The sequence below is a fragment of the Arabidopsis lyrata genome, assembly GCF_000004255.2.
Source record: "Arabidopsis lyrata subsp. lyrata unplaced genomic scaffold ARALYscaffold_2, whole genome shotgun sequence".
Classification (NCBI taxonomy): domain Eukaryota; kingdom Viridiplantae; phylum Streptophyta; class Magnoliopsida; order Brassicales; family Brassicaceae; genus Arabidopsis; species Arabidopsis lyrata.
This window is the reverse complement of record NW_003302554.1, coordinates 12,050,487-12,068,872: the sequence shown is the minus strand read 5'-3', so window position 1 is coordinate 12,068,872 and position 18,386 is coordinate 12,050,487. Positions and strand designations below refer to the sequence as shown.

The following is an 18,386-nucleotide window of genomic DNA, read 5'->3' as shown; positions in this document are numbered from 1 at the left end:
GGGACGTGCCTGTTTCACGGACTCCACCTTACCGCTAACCCCACATGATAGTCAACCTCCCTGGACTAACCGGCGGGTTCCTCGTAGATGCTATGATCGAACACTTGGAAGAACGAAACATTTCCTGCGGATTGTTAAAGTCTTTCAGTGCTAAACCTGACGAGTTGATTCGAGGTGTTCTTGAAGAAGTTCCAAAGTGGACTCGGATTAACATGGATGAGGTTATCGGTATCGAAATGGAGAAATGGCTTGATCCTGAAACTTTTCTATTTGGAATAGGATCAGAGATTGCATATGAGATCCTTCGGTGTTTGGTTGGCGAGTTAACAACCGATCTAGGGAAATCCTTACCGGTGAAAGCTAATCTCTTTTAGAACTAATCAATGTTTTGTCAAATAGCATTTGTAATTCACCATTTCTTGTGCTATTTCAACGATAATGTTTATTAGCTTTCTGATAAGAACTATGCAAACTTTATCGTTATTGATACAAAATCTATCAATCACCGAAACCTAAATCAGAAAAAGGACTAATCTTTATCAATCAAAAACCCATTAAACACAGACACTCGTAGAAGAAAAAAAAACAAACTTTGAGCAACAAATGTTAGATTTTAGAGGCAAACAAGATCAAAGAATCAGTAAATTTGTCTGTAACCTAGAATACTCCGACCACCACCGCCAATTGATTTCCTTCCTCCTCCTCCTCCGCCACCGCCGATAGATTTCCTTTTTCCTCCACCGCCGTTAATGGCTGAAGCAGCAGCCATAGATATTTTCTTAAGATCATCAACAGCAGCGTAACTCTTACGCATCATCCCAATACCTTTCTTCTCACCAGCACTCGCTGATACACTTCCTCTCGCCACCGAACCAGCGAAAACGGCAGCGTTTCTACTCTTCATCGGCGGTGGAGTTAGTTCTGTTCTCCGAGGAATCAAATTCGAATTAACCGGTGGTCGACGATTCTCTTTACGAATCATAGCAGAGAAATCAGGAACCGATTGAGCCAATGAAGAAGACGACGACGTTTTCCTCTGATTCTGAATAAATCCGAATCTAGTCTTCTTCTCCGGCAAAACTCTGATTTCTTCTTCTCTATTAAAACCAAATCTCAATTCCTCTTCCTTAAGAATCTTCTCGAAGTCTCGTTTCATTCGAAGCTTCGATTCTCGTAATCTCGCGTATTCTCCATATCTAGATCCTCTTTCGAATCCGTAATCACCATTATCAACCAAAAGCTTGAGTTTTTGTTGTGTATCGGAGATTGAATCAACGGAAAAAAACAGAGATTCCATACTAGGGTTTGAGATTGTATCTTCCATTACTGTATCGTCTTCTTCTTCCTCACAAAGTTTGCAACTTTTTTTTTTTTTTTTTTTTTTGATTCGTAACGGTCTGATTGAACAAAGAGAAGGAGAGAGGCTCCTTAATATTTTGTTGTATTGACGCTTTTACCCTTTTTAACGGTCTTATTTTAATGACCGTTGACCAAACCGGTTAAAGAGAGAATTTGCATATTGGTTTACTGGTTAATTTGCAGATGGTTTTGAGTAATTTACTTTTAGAAAAGGAAACAATTTTGAATTTTTTTCGTTTAATTACTGATTAGGTGATCGATTATCAGAAAAAGGGAAATTGGTTTAACAGAACCAGCCTTGGTTCGTCTGGTTTTGAGTAATTACTTTCAAAAAAGGAAAACAATTTTACTTAGTCGTTTAATTACTGTTAGAAAAAGGAAATAACATCGATTAATTAGAAGCTGAGTTTAGGACTTAAGTCTATATATATCTGATTAGAAACAGAGTGAGTCCATTATCATATTCTTTCACAACAAGCAAACACAAAATTCTTAAGTCTTGTCTCGTTCTCGTTTGTTTGTGAAATTGAGAAAAAACATAATGGGTGGCTTGAAGAGGAAGATTGCTATAAAGAAGATAGAGAAGAAAGATTCACGAGCGGTTTCATTCTCAAAACGTCGTAAGGGTCTATATAGCAAAGCTTCTGAGCTTTGTCTTCTCTCCGACGCAGAGATTGCGATCATAGCAACTCCTGTTTCTTCTAATTCCAATGCCTCTTTCTACACTTTTGGCCACTCCTCTGTTGATAGTGTTGTCTCTGCTTTTCTCGCGAATCAGCGTCCTTGTGATGAAAAGTTAGGGTTTTGGTGGGAAGATGAGAGTCTGACCAAATCAGAGAATCTGGAGGAGTTGAGAGATGCGATGGATTCAATGTCGACGATGTTGCGAGATCTGAAGGAGTTGGAAAAGCAAAGAGAGCATCAAAAGGAAACCCTAAATCGTCAACCGTGTTTTGCAAGTGTTTGCGTTGAAGATGATATAACTGTGAATAAGAACACGGAAGAACAAACCCTAGCGGTCTCTGACAACAGCAACAACAACAACGGTTTACTTGGAAACTTCGATGAGTGCAATCAAGAGTTTGATCTCGATCAAATCTTTGACGAGTTTGAGTTCGATGAGTGCAATCAAGAGTTTGATCATCAAAAGCAAACCCTAAATCTTCAAACGTGTTCTGCAAGTGTTTGCACTCAAGATGATGTAACTGTGAATTTCGAAGGGTTTCATAAGAACACGGAAGAGCAAACCCTAGCGGTTTCTGACAATAGCAACAACAATGGTTTAGTACTTGGAAACTTCGATGGGCGCTATCAAGAGTTTGATGATCTCGATCAAATCTTTGAATTTCTGACAAGCTCTGAAGTTTTATCGATGAATTTGGATATGGATGATGTCTGATGTCTCTATGGTGACAATTTGTGTTGTTATGTTGAAATTGGATCTTCGATTAACGGCTTGATTTTGTTCTTTTTGGTTTTTAAGCTTATGAGGATGATAAAAAGCTTGATTATTTCTATAATTTGTGCAAAATCAACTTTATTTTTTTTTGTGAAAAGATAAATCAACTATACATAATTTGAGTTCTGTTTCATTTAATTTTTAGTTGATTATTGGTACTTATAGTTTTTATTTTATTCCAAAAGTTACTTATAGTTTTGGTTACGTAATAGGGAAGCACACATTTGGTAGCTGTATCAACTACTCAGCAGTTTCCGACACATATCCAGAAAGGAAATTTATTTCTATTCCCGGAGCTCTCTGTTTGTTTACAAAACAACCCGTGGATATTTAAAGTTTCAAGTAAACCCAAATTAAACAAGGAAAGGAAATTGTTTGGGACGAAGTATGGAGAAAATTTGAAAATGTTCTCATAAAATAATTCATCTGCGGAGCTACCTTGGTGGGAGTGGGGTCAATTGACCCCAATAACTTTTATATTTTAACTGATTTGTTATTAAAACGTAATAGAAAATTAGAGAAAATGGTTAAAATTTCTTGAGTTGATCCTTTTTTTCTCTTCATATAATACATTGACCTCATTAGAAACTTATTCTAGATCCGCCTGCAAGTATCAAGAAATTGAGAAAAAGTAGCTCTCGAAATCTTAATAGTCTCTAAGAAGGATCTACAAGACCACAAAGAAGATTTCATAATGCTTAATAACAAAGATTGAACAATGTGGATTTTGCCAGAATATCTATGGTTGTCTTGTTTCTTCAACAAGTCTCTACCTTTAGCTTCTCCAAAATCAAGTTTCTTAAAGAAGTGTTCAATGCTGAGGATGTCACAAAGGAAGTCTTCCACAAACTTGTAGCCTGGTTTTGATCACAAAAGAATCGGTTAAATGATTCTAACTGATACAAGAATCAGTTAACTATTGCACGAATTATTAAACAGTACCTCTGTTTTGCTGATGCTTACTTGTAGCACCTCTAAATCCTCTGCGTGAATCTCAAACTTCTTTAGCAAGCAAAAAGATGAGCTTGAGTTCATCAGTGTGATGACTAGATCGTCTGATACTGTGAACTTTGTGTCTCTCTTCATTAACCCGCTACTTTTTGTTGACTCATTGTTCCCTTGAGATTTTGGATCAATCAAAACCACAGGAACTACTTTTTCACTGGGATAATGAGCAGTTTGTTGACAAACCATAGATTACCTGACAATAATGGTAAAACCTGTACCGATAGTAACTCGGAGGTTGATCATAGGTGATATTGAGCAACTGCTTTTGATATCTATAGTAATGTTGGGAACACACATATGGATGTTGAAACTCGTGTACCTTTCAAGTCCTTGAAGCTTTTGAACAGGTTTCCAATGTGATTTGCTCATTCCTGTGTTGGATACTTACTTTATAGGTTTATCTTAGGCTTTGTTGGAGGTTAAATATGAAGGAATCAGATGGTACTGGTTAGCATATTGTGGTCAAGTGTGCCTCACGTTTTTCTTATCTTTTTTTTTTCTTGTCGCTTGTGTTTGATAAAATCAGTTTTTGAAATAGGCTTGGCAAGATAGGTCAGATAGGATTTGATCATATATGGGGCATGGTAAATGTTAATGAGTATGCTCTAACTAAAAAATGGTTTCTCGCGGAATATATTCGATCCAAAATTTCTTTGGTATAGCTGTTTAGACTCTTCATTGAGCCTCTAGTGAAAGTACGCGATCTCGTCTGTCGTGTAATTGTTTGTTTCTATCTTCATCATGTTTGTTCCTGCAAATTTGGTGATGACCAATTTGACATGAGCGAAGGTTTTAAAATGGAATAACAATCGGAGAAGTTGGTGCCTAGCTCTGTGATTTGCTAGGACTGCAGCAACCGTAGCGTTTGAGGAAACCCCACAATCAATGAAACTCCTCACACCAAGAATATCATATAAACGACCAAGGGAGCACCAGTGATCATACCAAAAGGATGTTTGTAACCCGCTTTTAATTTCCATTGAGTGAAAATCCTTGGCCTGTGATCTTTATTTGAGCAACTTCTTCCACATCCAAGAATCCAAAGAGGTGGTTTCTTTGATGGACAGAATGAACCTGATCGAATGAGTTCTCTTCTAATCCAATTTATCCAGAGTGAATTAGGACTTGAGACTATCCGCCATATGAGCTTAAAACAGCCTACCTTCTCAACCACAGATTTTAGCCCCAAACCAGCTTCATCCCTTGGCTTACAAACATCCCTCCACGCTACCTTGTTCTTCTTTGTGTTGAGAGACGGTCCCGACCACAAAAATGCAGCACATATCTTTTCTATCTCCCTTACACAGGCAGAAGGTAATCGAAATGTAGCAATCCAGAAGTTGGTAAGACTTGCGATCACGAAGCGTAGTAGTTGTAATCTTCCCGCAAAGGATAGAAATCTGTTTTTCCACGAACTAATCTGAGCTCTGATTTTTTCAAGCAATGGAACATTCATACAGATCACAAATAGATATGAAGAGAGAGAGAGAGAGCATCCCTGTCGCAACCCCTTTTTACTCTTGAAAAAAACAGCAAGCTCTCCATTTATTTGAATAGAGAAAGAGGCCGTTGATATACATAGAGAAATCTAATGAATGAATTGTTCTAGTAGGTCCATTGCTGCGAGCACAACGAGAAGACACACCTTCCTTGTGATAATCTCTCACCAATTCAGTGGCAAGAAGTAAGTTTTCCATTAGAAGTCTATCCTCAATAAACGCTGACTAATTCGGAGCAATGAAATCGGGGAGAATGGTCTTTAACCGATTAGCCAATATTTTTGAGATAGTCTTATACGCCACATTGCAGCAAGAAATGGGTCTATAGTCTTTCATCACCCGTGCATCTATTGTTTTTGGGATAAGAGCTAGAATTGTCGCGTTTAGTCCTTTTGGCAAAAAACCAAACTTGAAGAAAGATTGTATTGCAACTGTGAAATCACCTCCAATAATTGACCAAGCTGCCTTATAGAACTCCACTGTGTAACCATCCGGTCCCGGCGATTTATTTGTAGGCATAGAAAACAAAACTTTTCTCACCTCATCCTCCGTAACATCTGCAAGAAGTTGATCCCGCTTTGCCGAAGGACAACTATAGGGAAGCAGCTCCCGAAGAGCATCAACCTCAATACCTACATAATCCGACGGTTTGTGTGTCAATAGTTCCGAGATTCGACTAAGTTTAAGCACAACTTTACTTAACTAAAGCCAACTTCTTTTTCTCTAGTTTGATGGCTTTAACGATCTCGGCAGGTATGATTCCATATCTCTACTGAGAGTTTCATACTCAACACTCACGTCCTTTACTCCACGCGACACAAGGTTATGAGCACATCTATTTTTTATACTAGACTGTGATTTCATTTCAGATATATACTGAGAACTTGGTAAAGGACAAGCAAAACGATAACCATTGGATAAAGATATAAAAGATTTCTTCTTGCTACTCTTAAGTAATAGAAAACTGAAATCGACTTGGTATGCATCTCACAAACTAGCTAATCAACTTCTTTCAACACTATTCCTAGCTATAATTTTCGATTACTAAATAATTGAACCAAAGTTGACAGAATGATAGGGAAGAAAATTCACATTGCATTTTTACAAGAAGAATATAAAAAAGGTGAAAGCAAACGCATACATAGAATATAAGATTTGGTAAAGTAAGAAAAAAATAATCACTAATTTCAACTGAAATTAAGGAAAAAAAAAAAAAACACTCTAGATAAATGAGATCCGAGTAGTATTTTACAGATTTTTACTGGGCCAAAATAAAAATCATTCATGGCCCAATACTTAAATGGAGGTCCAGCCCAATACCATTCTCTAACTTGACTCCGCTACTCCGATCACTCTCTCCGGCGAACCTCCTCATCTCCGGCAAAGAACCACCGTGAGCCTTAACCCCTTCTGCCATAGACTCCATACCACCTCCATAAAGTCCCCTTCCACCATGAAAGTACCCAACGGCGTTTTGTGACGACATGTGTTCACCGTAAAGCCACTTAGAACTCGAAGAAGAAGGAGAGAGCATCATATGCGGCGGAGGATGCGGCTGAGAGAGGAGGTGAGGCAGCGGTGCGAAGGCGGAAAGAAGCGGATTGGTATGAGGGTGAAAATTATGATGACGTGTCAAGCCGCGAGTAGCTAACATCTGTGCACGTTTAAGAAGCTGACGCTCTTTCTTGTGAGCGTTTTGGTGACCACCAAGAGCTTGAGAGTTCGCAAACTCTCTACAACAATATTGACACTCGTACTTACGTGACTCGGATCCAGTTCCGGGTCCGGATCTTGGTTCGGACGACCGGTTTGTATCCGACGTCGTTTCAAGTAGGTTTATACCGAAGAGCTTCAAAGAAGATGTTTCTGTCGCCATATATGTATGTACAAAGAGAGAGATAGGAAGAGAGAGAGAGAGACAGATTTAAAAGTCTTCTTGAAAATGGAAAGATGAGATTAAAGACTTAAAATGAGATCAAGCTTAAGTTTGCATGTGCATATATTTATATAATTAAGATGAGATTTAAAATAATTATGGAGTCTAGGTTGGTCCACTCACTTTGTTATGGAGTGCTTATGGCATGTTTCCACATAGTTTACAATCTTTTATATATATGATTAATGGTTAAGTTTCCGAGTTTTATGGTTCTTTAATACATCTTTAATAATTCTTAGAAAATTGTTATATACATATATGTTACATAAAATGATTACATGTACCATATTTGTGTGCGTGTACACATAATAGACATAAGAATAATATAAAAGATAGGAAGGTCTACATACCTCGTAAAGCATTAATCGTATATTATATAGTTTAGTATAGATAAGCATATACATAATCTCATCATTGTTTAAGTTTTCAACTATGTCACGGGATTTGAACCATTCAATTAGTTGATTGGACATAAAGGAATTTTCTCTTACTATATGGTTTTTAGTTTGTAGAAATAATTAAAAGATTACAATTCTATTGAATAGATCTTTGATCTACCCACTTAATATAATGATCTATGCATTTGTGTATGATTAATCAGGTTATAATTGAGGTCCCACCAAAAATACTTTAATAAACAATAGATTAACATCAAGTTTAAAGTGTTGGCGTGATTGACGTTGAAATTAAGTATTTGTTTAGACATGGCAAGATCTTCCCGAATCTTACTAACTACAAACCTGATTTGATCACTAAACCTTTTTAAATGCTATTATTATTACTTTATATCAATGTTCAAGAAAGCGCTAGGCGCTAAGCGGGCGGTGACCCAGTGCCTAGCGCCTAGAACGCTTAATCGGGGCTTAGGCGATTTTTAGGCGGTTTAGACGTTTATAACATAAAATATTATAAATATAATATTATATATAAAATATCTATATAAAACTCAAAATTATGAAATTATAAACAAAAACTAGATAAAACATTTATTTATATTTATATTAAACAATATATGAATATTTTAACTATATATATAAATAAAACTCTTATTAAAATTAAAAAAATATATTAAACAAGAACTATGTGATTTTAGGCGGTCAAAGCGGTTATCTAGGCGTTGCATGATAGTCTAGCGCCTAGTCGGGGCCTAGGCGACCGCCTAGACCGCTTTTTAGAACACTGCTTTATATTGATTAAACCCTTTTTAATTTAAGTAAAATAGTTGATTAATTAACTAAGCTTATACTTCCTTACCCCCCTGAACTCATGCATGACCTTTGCTTTTAGGATATTTGAAAACTTTACTTGTCACCATCTTTGTCTTCTTCACACTCTGCCAGTTTGTGTTTAGTTGACAATTTAATTAACCTAAATCATTATCTTTCCTTTACAACTACAATACAATTAATTGATCTATCTGAACTACCTTATTTTGTTTTTCTTTTCTTATCTATTTCATTTCATGGTCACTATGTATCCCTATATTTACTACAAGTTATTGATTGTTATTCTCTCCGTTTCATACAGAGAGATTAAAATAACAGAATCATAAAGATAGATTTTTGTATTTCCTATGCAAATTTTATGTAACATTTCTAATTTTACCCTTACTATCTAGAGTTAAATCAAGTAAAACAATTATATTTAATTATTGAATAAAGGTATATTAGGTTTTCTAAAAAGTTTATAATATGTGAGCATAACCTTAGATTATTAAATGTCAGAGTTTGATATATTTTCATGCAACCACGTTTGATATGTTGTTAACAATCGTTATAGTAAAAAATTTAAAAATTGCTGCAATAATTTTTTCGTCGCTAATTTCAATAGGTTAATTAATTAGAGGGATGAAATGGTAACTCAGTTTGCTATTAATTTGTCACAAAATATATTTTGCTACTTGCGAGTATATACAAATTGACAATAGTAATATGACGTAAAATTACAGCTCACAGATCACGCAAATACAGACCGTAAACATTTATATCGTCGGTGGTTTATGATTTTTTTTTCAGTTCAACGTACAAGGAAAACTATGTGATAGTGGTGAAACAAATATCAGTTCACCACTATCAGGACCTTTTACGTTGCAATGTCTTATTTGGCTTCTTGGAGTGAATCTCTTACCTAATCTAACCTTTAACAAGATTTTGTCTCAATATTTGGTTTCTTTTACTTTAAAGTTTATTGTTGTTCCTATCAAAAAAAAAAGTTTATTGTTGTTTATGTCTCTTTCGCTAAAGGGATTTCAAGTAGAGAAGAAAGATGTTCACGTTCTAGACAAATACTTCATGACACTAACTAGTTCATCCATTATGTCCACTTTTTGCTTGACAAGCCTCTTTTTGTCTACCCTCACGCAAAGCATCTTAAGTTTTACAAATATCTTTGCAGTCATTTAAATTTTTTGTAGGCAGGTTTCGTGTCTTTTGGTCCAAAACTAGCTCTTCTCGAACTCAGAACATGTATAGTACATGACATGTAGTTGTTCTCTGATGTTCTTAGTGATCAAAATCAAAGTGAAATAGTGAATACCTAGTTATATATAAATCACGTACAGAATATGAGTGATCAAATCATCAAAGGTAGAAGGTTTATTAGATTACCCATATTTGAAAAAAGGCATTGTTAAAGCCTTTTTAGTTTGAATTGTGAACTTATATATGCTTATGGTTTCTCTCCTATACCTTGAAATTCGTGAATTTACAATATCAAAATGCATATTTTTCTTCACTCTAGCTTAGATTTATTAGTAAAAACTAAAATTTATTGTTGATATTAACACCTAAAATTTGGACTAACAATATTTATGGAACTATTCTTCTCAACGCATTTGTTGAAAACTAGAAACCCAATATGGCAATATCTATGAATGGCAAAAGAAGAAAAGAAAAAGAACCCTACTACAATTAGATTGACTCAGTCCCAGATGGATTGTTTTTATTTGTCAATCTCTTATTAAATCCATGTTAGATAAAGTCCATATCATTTTTAGTAGGCTCTTATTATTGGCCCAATTCTTGTATTAGTTCGAAGGTAAACGCCTCAGTAGATAATTTTCAAATTATTATTGTTGACATTTATAAATTTCTATTTATATAATAGTTAAATTGATAAATGAATCTATACTATTAATTGGAAAGCATTAGATAATAAATAATCTTATAAAGGGTAAAGAATTACAAAGAATGCCATTAGGAATTTTGCATTCAAAGAGTAAAAAAAGAAACACGTAGAAGGGTAAAACAATAATTTGAAAGGAAGTAACCCGCAGATCTTGGGCTACTGGACCGAATAAACACGCAGATCCTGGGGTTCTTTGGCGGGTCGACACGCGGATCATGGGCTCGATCCTTTGCTTGATCCGGCCGGTTGAGATTTTGGCAATCTGAACAAAATTAATTGGAAACCAAAAATGACATTTACGAATTTAAAGATATTACCAAAACAAACGTATCCCTTTAATTTCGAATACAAAATAAGGATAGATAGTAATAGTAACAATAATTCGTTTCAAAAATATCCAAACTTGAAGGTTGTTTTCAATCTTTTCGAATTCAGTTAATATATTTTCCAAATATAACAATAACTATATATTCTATACCTCTCAAATCAAGTATATACCTTAAAACTTTATTTAAAAAATGGATTTGCAAATATATTCTTTTGATCTAATAGGTTTAACCCTAGCCGACCTCTTTTCCCTATAAATATAGAATGACTAATACCATTTTCCATACTCATTAAGCTTTCAAACGACCCCTAACCTTTTGCTACTTCTTTTTTAAAAATGACTGCAAAAGACCAATCTTGCTATTTCAACATTGCTACTTCGTTTCTCATTTCTAACAATGGATGAAATCTTATATCACCAATCTTGCTAACATCAAACCTTTCAAGACAAGATGCAGAATCCAAGTAAAAATCGTTCATTCGTGTAAAGGTGATTAATGCATATCAAACAATGGTAGAATTTTTAATACTTTGCATCTCTTATTTAGTACTTTCATTTTAACATACTAGAGAAAAACAAAGTTTTCTATATTAAGTAACCCACAATTAGACTCAATAACAGTAGGTAAATATGCAAATCTAATAAACAAAGTGTATAAATTATGATCTCACTAAGACACTAACCTTCAACCAATAGATTTTTGAATAGCTCCAATGACAAAACGTGATAGCCTCCTCCACATTTTTAGGTTACTCGCAATTTATACTTGACCTGAATACATTCCATGTTTAAATTTTTGGTAATAGCTATTGTTTTCTAATAATCGTATCAGTTTTTCTTCTTTGTTTATCCTTTTCTTCCATTAACATCATTATATTTGAAATATATATATAGAAGCTAAATTAAATAGAACTCTTTTCAGCTAACATAAATATACTGTAAAAAATTGATGGGTTTAAAAAAAAAAATAGCTCGGTAAACTGGAATTTTAATGTTCATCTTGCTTCTGTAGCTAACGAGAAAAACTACACGAAATCAAATTCGTATTAGTTGATTTAATTCAGTGAAAACAAAAATTTGGATATTCAATTGACAATAGTTACCCGTAGAAGATCTGGTGTTTCTTGACAATCCTTGGACAAGGATATCTATTCAAACATAAAAATTCACAGATTGGGAATTGAGGCAGTAAAACTATAGATCTGATTCGATAACAACCTTACCTCTTTAAAGAATTCACGATTTGCAACACTGTATAAACGGAGACGAAATAGCTGTCGCAATTGATTCTTCGATCGAGCCATGTTCTTACTTTTGTTCGGTGGGTTTTTTTTTTTTTTGTTTTTTAAGATGAGACAACGATTATTCTTTTCGACATTTTTTTTTCTCTGAATTTTATTGATATAAGACAACATACATCAACAAGAGTACATAAAGATATCTTACAAAATTAAGCGGCCCATTAAAAGTCCAGTCGATGATACGTTAAGGAAGAAGAAGAGATATCTTCACTCAGACACGTGTTAGGCATTAAGAAGCAACAAGGACAATAACGATTGTTCTAAAATAAAAAATAAATCTGTCCAAATAAATAAATTAAAATTCATTAATATACTAAATATCAATTTATTTAAACGAAAATATTAAATGGGTGAAGGAAGCTTTATAATTGGGTCAACATTAACATTATATTCCGTCCACAAAAAAATATCTCGGCTTGATTATTGTGCCAGTAAATTATATTTCCGTAAAAATGTTTGAGAATTACCGAATAGTAATTTATAAACAATTATATTGCATTACCAACTATTTAATTTATAAATTTTAAAATATTATATTCTTTCAATTTTTAACATTTGTATAATAACTTTTAGACACATAACTTCTCCAACTGTTCAAATTATTTCTTATGCACCAATCTATATATTTTTAAAAAAACACATATAAAATTACTTAAATCTGACGCTAATTTATTTTTAAAACTCTCAACTTTCAATTCTAAATTTAAAACTAATCAAATAGAAAACACAAACTTATGCACCAAACTATTTTTAAAACACAAAACATAATTCTACAATTATTATGCTAAGTTTAGGGTATCTATACTATTATATAATTCACTAACCAACAAAATAATATATTAATACAAACTTTATGCAAAGACATTCATTAAAAAATTTTCCCCGCACGAATGTGCGGGTCAGGATCTAGTTTACTTTAAAAAAGAAATCATCCAATCGTGTTTTCCAGCCAAACACGTGAATCATGTTTTTTTTTGTGTGGTAAAACCGCATAATAATGTTTTTTCGTCGAACATGCAAAATCACAGATTGCGATTTTACAAATTTGGTAAAAATTCCTATTTTCGTAATTTAGAAGTATTGGCGGGAAAGAGTTATTTCACAATTTTTCCAGAAAAATTACGATCTCAAAATTTTGGTGGCAAAACATAATTCCGTGGTTTTTGATTTTGGCGGAAAAAGGTACTCCACTGTAATTTGCGAATATTTACTTTGGCAGGATACATGAGTTCAGAAACTCTCTTTAAGTGTTAAACCTTGAGCCCTACGCTTTTCTTTCATCACACCATACCAGTGTTGGTCTTTGGCCACCGTAGAAACTCCAACATCAGTAACACAACACAAAAAATCTCCTCCACTGCTTTCAAAGCAATTGAACCAATTTCAGAAAAATTCAAATGCTCTTATTTTATCCACGAGCGGTCCTTGCACCTTCCACAGTTTTTCCTCTTCAGGCCCTATGCGGCTATGCCTCCTCTTCTCCTTGTGTTGTTGTCGCCTGAAATCGTTCTACTCAACAGCTAATAATGATAACTTAATATTATACACTGATTATACCAATCACATATTGTACACAATGAGTTTCCTATTACTAAAAAAAAAAAAAAAGAAGTAATCGTTATCTATATATCTATATATACATTTTTGGATCACAATTAGCAAATAAATCCTGAAGTTGAGAAATATTTACAATGGCATGCCATTAGCATTAATTATTTAGATTTGTTTTATTTAAGTAAATATTTTTAAATGAAATTCATTTCTCATATATTTAGCAAAAGTCTCTACAAAATATTTCCTTATCTATTTAAGTAAAGATTTTGAAATCAAATATGTTCTCAACAATTTACCAAAAATCTCTACACAATCTTTTTAAAAATCTCGACTTATTTAAGTTTTGATTTTTATCTGCAAAAAAAAAAATTAATAGTAACGAGTGATGTAAAACTCGGGATTGTTGATACTACAATTTTTTCTACTTTTTTTTTTCATATAATGAAAATTATTTTTTAGGGATATTTTCTCAAAACCTCTAAATAAAACAAAGAGTTTCAAAAGATAGCTTCTCTTTTGGCGGGTCGACCCGCAAACCCGCAACTCTCTACGGGCTTATCCGCATGAACCTGCGACCCGTAGTAGATAAAAATATTATTCAAAAAAAATTAACAAATGATGTTTAATTTTACGGGACGGGGTTATATGGTGCAACGAGTTTAGATCGATATTAATATTAAAAAATATACTATGGATGAAATCCTAGAATTAAAAATCAAAATTTAATTATAAAATCAGAAACACTAAACAAAATAAACAATATTAACAAAACAAATACAACTTAAAATTTTGCTAAATAATTTTTTAGTTATAAAAAAATCAACCCGCGGTACACCGCGGGGTAAAATCTAGTGATAACGTATAACGAATTAGTCGTTTTATTTATTTAACATAAGACTAAGGTTACCAAATTTGTTTTGGTTTCAAACCAAGCTTATCATTAACCTGGTAAACAGAATTAAATTTCTTGGTCAACCGTTCCATGAAGACCACCACTTCTTTCATCTTGAGATTCGCCGTCGCAGTTTTTCTCGCGGCGGTCCCGTCTTGCTTCTCCGCCGACGAACAGTACGAGGGGTGCCTTGCACCTCTGAGATGTGGCCCGGGTCCGACGCTGTTGCCAAACGTCACATATCCTTTCTGGGGAGTCAATAAACCCAATTATTGCGGCCAAACAGAGTTTCAACTCTCTTGCAAGAACAACCAAAACCTAACTTTAGTTCTCACAAACCTCTCTCTTCAAGTAATCTCTTTTGATTTGGAGAATCAAACTTTAACCGTTGCCGATGAGAGTTTGTTCGAGGGTAGATGCCCAAGCATATCCCTGAACTTCACCGGGACCAATCAGTTCACAATCGCTCCTACATCCAAGAAGATTGACCTATTCATTTGTCCTGCTCCTGAGATGGTAAATCCGCTCTCTTCGTTTACTTGCAGAAAAAGCAACGGGGATATGGTAACATATTACACGTTTAAGACCTCAGATTCTGTTACGGAGTGCGTAAAGTTGGGAGAAGTTCCAGTTCTTAGTTCTGTTTTGGATGATTTTCAGCGGTCAAGGCTAACATTAGAGGAAGCTTTGGTTAAGGGGTTTGATCTTAGGTACAACATCAGAGATGGTAGATCTTGCAGAGGTTGTTTGGATAGTGGTGGAGTCTGCGGTTCCGAGTCAGTATCTGGCAGTTTTCACTGTCTCTGTTATGACAGACCTCATGCTTTTAGGTGCTACGACAAAGGTGAGTAACAACAGTCTGCATTCACATAATGAAGTAAACTATTCATTTAGTGGATCTAGGTTTTTAAGCAACCCTGTAGTAAATCCTTAAAACCTTCCAACTAAATATCTGTTATACAAAGTGTAAAACTTTGAGTAGGACCGTTACCAACGGAAAATAAACATAGTAAAGAAAAGGTATTAAATAAAACTCGTAACATACTGCAGGTTCTTCACGCACTACAAGAAATTTGTTCATTGTTAGCGCTAAAAATATGCTATCTTACGTTATAGATAGCGAATTCACAAACGCTATGTTCTCGGCAGCTATGGTAGAGGACACCCATACGATAGCGTTTTTTGACATGCTATTATAGATCGTTCAATTATAGCGGTAATAGAATGCTGCAATATACTATATTATAGCACACATTTAGTGTTATTTTATATTGTATTGTAGCATATTTCTATTTGATATATATATATATATATATGTGTATATATATATATATATTCAATTTGATATATATATTGTTATTATATTTAAATCCTGTTTTGCAAAATAAATTTAATTGGATTAATAATATAAATTTTATTTTTTCATAAATCATCAAAATACATAAAAATATTACTACATTATCCATTTTTTACATAACATCATACAAAGTTTTAAACAAAATAAAGCTAACATCATAAAGATAAACTTCAATCTCCTTTATATGTTTCGCCTTCCCATATCATTCTCGTCCATAATCTCTGTAAGCATGTGTACAAAAGCATCAACATATATCACAGTCTTCAATCTTGTTTCCTCAATAGTTTTTATCTTAAAATCAATGCTGCATCAAACGCCAAAAATTTAACAAACTCAGAGAGACATCTAGAAGAAAATAAAGAGATAACTCATACATATATCAGTCTCTAATTTTTTTACATGGTAAAGAGATTCAAACCCAATAGTGGTGATGAAGCTCATGGTAATAATATTAAACAAAAAGGATGCTAAACTAATCCATGTATATAAACCAAATAACGAGATCACAAAACATGGTGAAATCATTAGTTACAAATAGTTCTACCTAAAGTAGACACACCACACCATAGAAAACACAACAGTTTTAAAATCATCAGAATAAAGAAAAGGAAAGAGCAAGGTATTTATATTCTTAAAAGACTACCTCTTTCGTGAGCATTCGTCCTCAACATGTTCTTGTATATTATGCTCAGCTATCTGTAATAACATTAAAGCAAAGGTATTTGGAGCAGCAAAGTATTAACATTATTTCCACTTGTCTTATAAACTGATCTCTGCATATCACAAAGAGAATACATAACAACAAAATACAACCTATGTTTTTATCAAAATGTAAAACTAATTAAGATGTTAGAAATATCAAAAGCACCTGAATTATCCTTCCTTGTTCTTTATTTTGCCAACCATCAAGTCATCCACAAAAAATCCATACTATCAAACGGAGAAATTAACCAAACAAAGCACAAAAATTCAAATAGACAATGTGTACCCAAACCTGAAGATCATCAACTTCACAGCCAAAGAGGAGCAAGACCCTTATACAAGCTGCAAAATAAGAAATCAAATACAAAAGGCTAGCAGTAACAAGAAAGTACCTTCCAAAAAAATGGTTACATTTGAACAAGGCTGGCTTTCCCATCCAATTGATTACATTATTCTATAGCAACTAGAAAACTATACGTGCATGTTTACCACCACAGGAGATCCTTCACAAAATGCCAACATACATATAATACCGTAAAGTGTCAGGTTTCAAGGGCTTCATTGTTGTGTCTACATGCAGGGCTATTATGAGAAAAAATTGGCCGATTCGGAAATTCAGATTTAAGATTGTCTCAAAGGGAAAATAAGGAGCAACCAACCTATCAAAATATGCCAACAGTGGTAAAACTTCAACCGGTTGCACGTTTTTATTGGTGGAATGAATTGGTTGAGACTTGCATGCCTCAAAGGATGCTTCAATATCCATGATTTGTCTCTCTCTAGAGACCAAATAAAAATAAACCATTAGACCTTCTTTTTTCACTTTGTTTAGAAATACACAAATTTGAGAAACAAGACACCTATTGTTAAGATTGTCCAAGATGTTGATGCCTCCTTTCATCTCTCGCAGTTCCTTTCCTTGTTTCTCAGTTAGCGACTACACATGGATAACATATGAGATTGGAAATTGCTTTTACAAGCTATAAATCACAAAAGAAATTTCCAACAAGTGAGAAATACAATTAAAGTAGCTAAACGTAATCAACCATGGAAACAAATTAAAGAACTTACAATTTCAACTCTTAAAATGACCAAATCTTAATAAAGCAATGGAACAAATAGAGAAAAAGAAGCATAAAAGACCTTTCCTGGTTTTGTTTTTTTTGACGAGAAGCTTGAGATAGAGATTATCGGACTTAGGAACAGTCTTTTTGTCTTCTTGTTCTTACCTCCTACTACAGATCGTTACCCTACAACACCAATAAAAAAACAGACCGGCTTAATGCAATTTTTCCAGTTTGAGTCTCACCTAGACATTTTATCGAACATCTAGAGTGCACAATGAGCTCATCTACAGAAAAACTACATAATCAAAATCCCAAGTCAAACTGGTTAAAACTAAGCAACAATAAGAGATAAAGTTGAATGAATGAGAGATTTCGATACAGAATCTGGAAATGTAAGCGGGGATGATAGAGATGCACAGTGAGAATTTCCCGAAAGCCATGAATAGGGGTCTTCAGATGGTGGCGACGCCGAGCCACAGTGAAGAAGAAGAGGCAGCTTCAACAATTGAGAGAAAGCCCTAATTCACTAGCTATCGATTCGGAAGAGAAAATCATAAAGAGAAAACAAATCGAGAAATCTTTGGTTGATGATAAACACCTCTACAAGTTGGCGAAACCAGAAGCATGTGACGGAGGACAAAATTGTGACCATTGACGGAGGAAGAAATTGGGGCCGGTGGCATGTTTAGTACCTACAGCTAGCTTCGACAGTGGCAGCGGCGAGATTCGTGGGTGGTTGGGACGAAATTGGGATGGGTGGCTAGGTCTAAGCGATTTTGTTTAGGTCTAGGAGAAAAA

At 34.2% G+C, this 18,386-nt stretch overlaps 5 protein-coding genes and 2 long non-coding RNA genes across 13 annotated transcripts in view; 3 read left to right on the top strand and 4 right to left on the bottom strand.

Annotated features, from left to right (window-relative positions):
* Window positions 1-460, top strand: part of LOC9323162 — a 3,694-nt gene extending 3,234 nt beyond the window's left edge. The window contains 2 exon segments of the mRNA XM_021036092.1: window positions 1-48; window positions 50-460. The exon segment at window positions 1-48 is cut by the window's left edge and continues 223 nt beyond it. Coding sequence (XP_020891751.1) covers window positions 1-48; window positions 50-374 — 373 coding nt within the window. The 3' untranslated portion in view covers window positions 375-460.
* Window positions 461-515: 55 nt separating this feature from the next.
* LOC9323161 lies at window positions 516-1,433 on the bottom strand. The gene has a single exon (XM_021036094.1). It carries the CDS (start codon window positions 1,322-1,324, stop codon window positions 638-640), a length of 687 nt encoding a protein of 228 aa, XP_020891753.1. The 5' UTR covers window positions 1,325-1,433; the 3' UTR covers window positions 516-637.
* A 162-nt stretch (window positions 1,434-1,595) lies between these two features.
* On the top strand, window positions 1,596-2,843 carry LOC110231137 (agamous-like MADS-box protein AGL97). The gene has a single exon (XM_021036093.1). The coding sequence runs from the start codon at window positions 1,901-1,903 to the stop codon at window positions 2,756-2,758; it is 858 nt and encodes a 285-aa protein (XP_020891752.1). The 5' UTR covers window positions 1,596-1,900; the 3' UTR covers window positions 2,759-2,843.
* A 3,531-nt stretch (window positions 2,844-6,374) lies between these two features.
* LOC9324634 (zinc finger protein 6) lies at window positions 6,375-7,591 on the bottom strand. Its single transcript, XM_021034287.1, has one exon. The coding sequence runs from the start codon at window positions 7,199-7,201 to the stop codon at window positions 6,608-6,610; it is 594 nt and encodes a 197-aa protein (XP_020889946.1). The 5' UTR covers window positions 7,202-7,591; the 3' UTR covers window positions 6,375-6,607.
* A 2,837-nt stretch (window positions 7,592-10,428) lies between these two features.
* LOC110231081 lies at window positions 10,429-12,536 on the bottom strand. The gene is made up of 3 exons (XR_002334167.1): window positions 11,939-12,536; window positions 11,399-11,486; window positions 10,429-10,649 (listed from the first exon to the last, which is right to left on the bottom strand). It is a non-coding gene; the product is annotated as an uncharacterized LOC110231081 (long non-coding RNA).
* Window positions 12,537-14,411: 1,875 nt separating this feature from the next.
* Window positions 14,412-15,630, top strand: LOC9323159 (LEAF RUST 10 DISEASE-RESISTANCE LOCUS RECEPTOR-LIKE PROTEIN KINASE-like 2.8). Its single transcript, XM_021010277.1, has one exon. The coding sequence runs from the start codon at window positions 14,553-14,555 to the stop codon at window positions 15,312-15,314; it is 762 nt and encodes a 253-aa protein (XP_020865936.1). The 5' UTR covers window positions 14,412-14,552; the 3' UTR covers window positions 15,315-15,630.
* A 280-nt stretch (window positions 15,631-15,910) lies between these two features.
* On the bottom strand, window positions 15,911-18,384 carry LOC9324633. 7 transcript variants are annotated; one of them, XR_002328964.1, is made up of 5 exons: window positions 18,187-18,384; window positions 17,382-17,771; window positions 16,814-17,300; window positions 16,463-16,707; window positions 15,911-16,123 (listed from the first exon to the last, which is right to left on the bottom strand). It is a non-coding gene; the product is annotated as an uncharacterized LOC9324633 (long non-coding RNA). The 7 variants fall into 7 exon arrangements; XR_002328960.1 differs by lacking the exon at window positions 18,187-18,384 and having other exon boundaries at window positions 16,463-16,592; window positions 16,688-16,707; window positions 17,382-18,179; XR_002328961.1 differs by lacking the exon at window positions 18,187-18,384 and having other exon boundaries at window positions 16,463-16,515; window positions 16,688-16,707; window positions 17,382-18,179.
* Window positions 18,385-18,386: the final 2 nt, after the last annotated feature.

What these genes read in the sequence shown, in the direction of transcription:
- LOC9323161 (XM_021036094.1), bottom strand. Translation starts at nt 1,324, where the DNA reads ATGGAAGATACAATCTCAAACCCTAGTATGGAATCTCTGTTTTTTTCC.
- LOC110231137 (XM_021036093.1), top strand. Translation starts at nt 1,901, where the DNA reads ATGGGTGGCTTGAAGAGGAAGATTGCTATAAAGAAGATAGAGAAGAAA.
- LOC9324634 (XM_021034287.1), bottom strand. Translation starts at nt 7,201, where the DNA reads ATGGCGACAGAAACATCTTCTTTGAAGCTCTTCGGTATAAACCTACTT.
- LOC9323159 (XM_021010277.1), top strand. Translation starts at nt 14,553, where the DNA reads ATGAAGACCACCACTTCTTTCATCTTGAGATTCGCCGTCGCAGTTTTT.